A 7071-nucleotide genomic window follows, 5' to 3' on the forward strand; every position below is an offset into this window, starting at 1 on the left:
TGAATGGGGCACCAACCTGTGCGCTTGTGAGCAGGCTGTATTCACTGCTGCAAATGTTCGATTAGTCCTGGAAACCCCATAGAAGTGAATGGAGAGCAAACAATGCGGCCTGACAGAAGGGGATGAAAGTCATGTTACTGATCAGTAGGAGTGAGAGTTTGTTTTTGTGAGAGTACAACTTAGAAGTAATGCCATTTCAGACTGAATGACTCCATTATAGGCCCCTGGTCAGACCTGCAGTGGAGGTTCAACCTTTCCATCTGAAGCCAACCTAAACCCCAGCCCTATAGGGCAATGCACACCAAAGGAAAGACTTATAACCAAAGGGACTGGCAAGTGGGTGACAAGAGTGGTCATGATCAAAACCTTTTCTGAAGAGAAAATCCCCTAAAGGGATTCTACCCTAAAAAAAAACAAAAAAAAAACAAAACACACATTTTCCTCAATCACACGTAGGAACAGCTTTAAGGCTATTCTTCTACCTTTAGAGGTCTTCTCCACACCGCAGGTTGGTCGAAATCCCAGGCCACAAGAAAATGGCTGCTTACTTACTATGTAAGCACCCATTTTTCTTGTGGCTGTAGGCATGCCCGAGGCCTAGAAGTTTGAACCCCATCTCTGGAAGAAGCAGAGGCCATTCCAGAAGATGGAGGCAGCACTGGAGATTCCTCACAGCATTGGGGACACCCCCAGTGCTATTTGAGTGCTGGGGACCGCCCCCAGTGCTGCAACAGCTCATTTGCATACCAGGATTTCTACCAAACTACGGCGTGAAGAATAGCTTTTAAGGCTGTTCCTATGTGTGATCGAGAAGAAAAAAAAAAGATTTTAATGGTAGAATCCCTTTAAGTGAATATAAAACACCGTCAGCGCCCTCTAATCCCTTGCATTGGACTAACATTCCCCTTGTGCGTTGATAGCTTACCTAGCTCATGAATTTCATAGAAGTCACCACAAAGCCGGCACTAACTAGTAACTTATTTTTATTTAAGAAGACTAAGTGCTGTTATTTCCCTGGGCATGGAGAGGAGTCTGCATCGCCAGGTCAGTGCACATGGGGATCCCTCCGACCACAGGACACCAGTGTGGAGTCAGGACGGGCTCAGTTCTCCTTGGAGAAGTATTCCTTGCTGTCCTTCACATTGGGTTTGATGGTGCGGCTGCCGGGCTTCCATCCTGCGGGGCATACTACAGGGAGAGACCAGAGATAGAGGTCAGGCAGACTGAAGAGCGGCTCTCGTCCTAGGTAATGTATGACTATAGGTACACTCCCCTCTAACATGGAGGTGTACAGGAACGTGCTGTATATGGAGGCAGAGTTTTAGATTCTAGGGTATTTTACCATGGACTGCAGTAGCTACAGATCCAGTACTGCATGGAGGAAAGTTCTAGAAGCAAGAGAACCAATTACTGCTTTTCCCAAAAGGTAACCTCCAAGATTTGATAGATGCATCAACAAGATGGCTTTAGGTTCAGACGCCCATTTACACTGTAACCCCACCATTCCCATAGACAACCAATGTTAATAAACCCCACGTCTCACCCTCTCCATGCTGATCAGTAAACTGGAAAGCTTGTACCAGTCGTAGCACCTCATCTACAGAGCGGCCAACTGGAAGATCATTGATGGTAATCTGACGGAGGATGCCCTTGTTGTCTATGATGAAGAGGCCCCTGAGGGAGAGAATATGGTCAGTCCCTGAAGTAGTATGACAAATAGACAAGGCGGCCATTACTTCAGGTCACTTACCTGTATGCAACTCCATCCTCCTCCTTCAGTACACCATAGTCTGTGGAGATTGTATGCTTCAGGTCTGACAGCAGAGGAATGTTCATGGGTCCCAAGCCTCCGTCCTTACGAGGGACATTTGTCCTAAGACACAAGGCACATCATTCAGAGTAATAGAGTATTAACCATCCTAGGTTATAGGATAGAGAAGCTGAGTGATATATAGGGTTATATGACCGAGGAGAGAAGCTGAGCTCTGTGATATATAGGGTTATAGGATAGAGGAGAGAAGCTGAGCTGTGTGATATATAGGATTATATGATAGAGGAGAGAAGCTGAGCTGTGTGATATATAGGGTTATATGGTAGAGGAGAGAAGCTGAGCTCTGTGATATATAGGGTTATATGATAGAGGAGAGAAGCTGAGCTCTGTGATATATAGGGTTATATGATAGAGGAGAGAAGCTGAGCTCTGTGATATATAGGGTTATATGATAGAGGAGAGAAGCTGAGCTGTGTGATATATAGGGTTATATGGTAGAGGAGAGAAGCTGAGCTCTGTGATTATATAGGGTTATATGATAGAGGAGAGAAGCTGAGCTCTGTGATATATAGGGTTATATGATAGAGGAGAGAAGCTGAGCTCTGTGATATATAGGGTTGTATGACAGATTCTGTGCATTGTGATGGTTATATGATTTGTAGCAGGATATCAAGTAAAATGCAGAGTAAATCCTATCAGGATTCCTAGGTGTGGGCAGTGTTCTGCCCATTTCAGCTTGCTCATATGTAGCAGGGCTGAACGGCTGCTGTAAAATCCATCAATTACTTATCAATAAAGCGTGAGGTGTCACTGTGTAAGCTGAGCGGCCATGCACAACACTGGAAACAGTGACAATGAGGCAGATCACGTTTCTATGAAGCATGACAGTGCATGTTACTCAAACCTCTATGGTCTTGCATGTGACATGATACTCCAGTATACAGAGTCATCTATAGTATATACGGTAGGTAGCCTAAAGCAGATATACCAGTGCTCAGCAATGATAGAAGCTGCTGCCTTTGCTTATGGAGCACTATAGGAACAGCTGCAGTCAGCAGATAAGACGAGACTCTGTAGAGCCGTTACTTTAAGATGTCTGCATTATATTTACAGGGTGGAGACAGGCAGGACAGTGCACAGATAAGAGGATGCTACCCATGAGTAACCTCCACACCCTGTACTATTCTGCTGAGTTTTCATGATCTATTAACACACTAATGCACTGGAGTAACTTACCTGAGCCCATCAGTCTATAGCTTTACACTGTACTACTATATTGTGCCCAGTGTGATGCTGCAGATACCAGGGACTGTCACTGTCCACAGTATAGGCCAGAGGCTTCCATGCTGCAGTTCTCACAACACTGCTCCTGACTAAGCCAATGCTCAATCCCTAGTCACATGTTTAGCCAAGGATTTAACGGCTGTGAATGGGCCCATTCTTCTCAGTAGGTGGATCTGGCTCCTACAGAGCATGCCCCTTATTCACAGATCTCTGGTGCCCCTCGGCCTGAGAATGAGCTCTCACCCAATTTATGCAGGTGTATTTTATCTGTCCTGAGCTGCAGTAAACCCTCTAAAGCAGGGGTAGGGAACCTTTGGCTCTCCAGCTGCTGTGAAACTACAACTCCCAGCATGCTCCATTCACTTCCATGGGAGTTCCCAGAACAGCAGAGCAAGTATGCATGCTGGGAGTTGTAGTTTTGTAACAGCTGGAGAGCCGTACGTTCCCTACCCCTGCTCTAAAGCTAGTCTGGAGAAATGGCAATACTTCACAGGGCAGACGACATTTAGGCAACTGGCCTAGAACTGTTTGCTCCCCATACTGCACAGAAAAGTCACTGTAGCATGCAGCAGACTTCATCCCTATTACCAAAGCAAATCAACCATAGATAAACATACTGCAGACTCTAAAATCCACAACACAGATCAATTCCTGTATGTGACACTACTATAGTATGTAAGTTACAGTATAAGATTGTCCACTCCAGCATTCCTGGGGCAGGTCCAAGGGTTGACCACAACTGCACCCTGCTCCGGTTCATACCTGCTTTTGGCTTTCTGTTCCAGGAGTCCGCTAGGAAAACACATGGACCCCATAGACTGTGGTTTCTGCATGAAACATGCAGAGAGAAGAGTCCTGCAAGCAGCACTTTTCGCTCTGCATGTTTTGTGCAGAAACCAAACGGACCCCCATTATAGTCTATGAGGTCCACATGTTTGCCCAGGTAACTGCTTTTCAGTGCATATATATTTGGGGGTCCCTAAGTGTACTCCCCAAACCGAATCTCAAATGCAGATGTGAACCAGGCTATCTATCCACACTGGTGTGAATCACACCAGTCTTCATAAACCCTCAAGCAAATCTACTTGGGAAAGTGTACACTGGCTTGTGGCTGACACTTTCCCAATCATTTACAATAGATTTCTGCCATGAAAGGTTGTACGCCTGGCCCTGCCCTGCTTCACTCTGGCTCTTTCCTGGAAAGTTGTGAAAGCATAGATTAAAAAAAAAAGTTACAATTCTTGGCATAAACTGGTGTAAAAGGCGCAAGAAATCCAACCCAATGACTATAGTCCTATGTAGAGGAACAGACAAGCCGCAGGACCTTACCATGCCAGGTGTGTGAAGTGCGAGTCTACAGAAGCGCCGATGATTTCACAGCCAATCTTTCGGAACTCATCTGCGTGCTCGCTGAAGGCGATGATCTCCGTAGGACAGACAAAGGTGAAGTCCAGGGGGTAGAAGAACAGTACAACATATTTACCTGGAGGAGACAATGGCAGAATAAATATAACACTGGAAGTTACAGAGTGACCTTGGGCAAAGTCCTGCCATAGCAAATTCCTTACTGTATGTAACATACGATGCCCTGGATACTAAACCTGCCTGTGCACTCACCGTGTGGCTATACGTAGTAAACGCCACAGAAAGATATATGCATGTAGTTTCTTAGTTTGACATTTCTCATTGCAGAAATTAAAATGCCTACAAGTTTTACCGTACTGTGTGAATGAACCCTGAACAGCTGTAACTAGTAAAGCCGGTTTCTGTATTGTTTCCACGACAAGTCTGACTATCTCTGCAAGTCAGGGGGCGAGCTTTGACCTTGGGCTAGTCCTGCCAATAAGCAAGCGGTCACCTAATTTCTATTGCACCTTAGAGGACCTTTCATAGACACCATCAAAAGCCAGTATAGTCTTATAATGTTAGGGGCACTCCTCACCTCACAGTGATGCTGAGGTCAGCCCCTTTAACAGTGCAGTGATATCCGTGCAGAAACCACTGGCACCCATACCTCTGCACAGGAACAGAAACCAGCAATGCCAAAAGTGGCAAGTTTTGTGCACTGTCAGCTTTCCAGCTGTATATAAATATGGCCAAGGACAAAATTAATTCTTTAAAAGGGGAGTTTGCCTTCTAGCCAAGTGTCAAAAATGCTTAGAATAACCCCCCCAATATCAGGGCTCATAGCCCTCACTAAGGGTGCTACACTTCTATAGGTGCACCAATATGGCAGCCATGTCCCGTACATACACTGACCACTCCAGTGCAATATATCTATAGCTGGTCCAAGATGGCAACTGTGTCCTGCACTAAACACATCCATCACGGTGACACATGGCGCTGCCATCTTGGACCACCTATGGGCTAGTTCACACGGGGTACGAGGGGGGCGTATTATGGTGCTGAATTCACATCATAATCCGCCCTCTCACAATGGACATCTATGTAGACCACCAGGTTACTTTTTTCCGTGAGCAGCATATTGCCACTCAAGGAAAATAAAGAGCTGTCCTTTCTTGAGGTACTCCGCAGCTGGTTCAGCCCCAGTGTCCGCCTCGTGGCAGCACCCTCCGGCATAGAGCCATTCACTTGAGCCTACTCCAGAGGCCGTGACAGGCGCATTTCGGCCCGAGTGTGACACCCAAGAGTGGGGCAAGATCCGCCCATCCACTCCCCGTGTGAACGGGGCCTAAAGGTTAATTTTTTAACACTTGCTATACCACAGACATCCCAGTTACAGGCCTTTCCATTAAAATGTAGGTGATACTACAGAGAATTTGACTACACAGACCCCGAACCCCACAAGGAGTCATTAATTCCCTTAGAAAAGGTCTTTAATGAATGGAGAGTTGCCCACATGCAGGACCACCACCCCGTCTACAGGGCTGACAGACAGCCGGGACCCCATCGGGCACTGGTCCGCACCCCTTACCCCTGTAGTCGGAAAGTTTCACTTCCTTGAACTCGCCATTGACCAGGGCAGTAGTCTGGAAGTCTGGAGCTGGCTTTCCAATGTGAGCTTTTCCGGCAGCCATGATGATATCTGGGGAAAGAGAAATTTCATTCAAATGAAGAATTTTGCATTGATTTCCTTTGTTCCCCTCCATACACAAAGCCACAAACCACCCCTTACATAAACCAGTCCTATAGCAGCAGCTAGAACAAGCAGACTAGAAAGCTTACCCTAAACAGCATCTATAAGACACATATAGCATATTCTATAGTGGAATACCATACAATGACTAGTCACCCGCACTGCAGCCCGACCTCACCTCCTTCTTCCGCGTCTCAGCACACAGTGAGCGGGCTCCTCACAGACTGACCCTTATACATCCTTGGATCCTACCACTAACGACGGAGGGGGGAACGAGCGTTTGCCGCGCTCCGTTTTGGAAGCAGCCCGCCCTGTACAAGATGGCTACGATAACAGAATAGAAATATCAGCTCCATGGCAGGCGGTGTGATGTCATGTGTCGAGTACTAGGACACACGGATAAGCTCCCCCTATTCTGCGCTGCTAAGTAAGCTCGTCCACACCTGCCGCCTTCTCCTCACAGCATCCTCGTGTGGTGGGGATGTGGTCACGTGATGCGGCCCTGCATCCTGTATATTGTGTTATATATACACTCTATAGGCGCCCAGTATATCCTGTATAGCTGTAGTGTGTGGGTGTTCAGACATCTATACAAAACACTTAGTTTATTTTTTAAATTTTTTTTCAATTCTTTGCAAATTCACATCAAAATAAGGATATTTCCACAACTGTGGATGTAAAAAACCGCAAAATGACAAACGCGATGGAATTATTTTATTTATTTCCCATATATAGCACTAAGGCGGTGTTCACATCTGCGTCAGAGTCTCCGTTACGCTGAGGCCCGACATTGCGGAAACGCGTCTTTTTTTTGGTGCAGATTTTGCTGGGGTTTTTTTTAGCTAAAGCCAAGAATGTGACAAAAGTAATAGGAAATATATCGGAAGATCTTATACGTCTACCTGTTGTTCAATCCACT

General features: G+C 46.1%; 1 protein-coding gene across 1 annotated transcript; it reads right to left on the reverse strand.

The window, feature by feature from the left end:
• Positions 1-966: 966 nt before the first annotated feature.
• On the reverse strand, positions 967-6423 carry PRDX2 (peroxiredoxin 2). The gene is made up of 6 exons (XM_075272531.1): positions 6331-6423; positions 5991-6101; positions 4385-4538; positions 1751-1873; positions 1544-1674; positions 967-1188 (listed from the first exon to the last, which is right to left on the reverse strand). Exons 2-6 carry the CDS (start codon positions 6091-6093, stop codon positions 1103-1105), a joined length of 597 nt encoding a protein of 198 aa, XP_075128632.1. The 5' UTR covers positions 6094-6101; positions 6331-6423; the 3' UTR covers positions 967-1102.
• Between the last annotated feature and the right edge of the window lie 648 nt (positions 6424-7071).

This window comes from Leptodactylus fuscus, chromosome 5 (genome assembly GCF_031893055.1).
Source record: "Leptodactylus fuscus isolate aLepFus1 chromosome 5, aLepFus1.hap2, whole genome shotgun sequence".
NCBI classification, from domain to species: Eukaryota; Metazoa; Chordata; class Amphibia; order Anura; family Leptodactylidae; genus Leptodactylus; species Leptodactylus fuscus.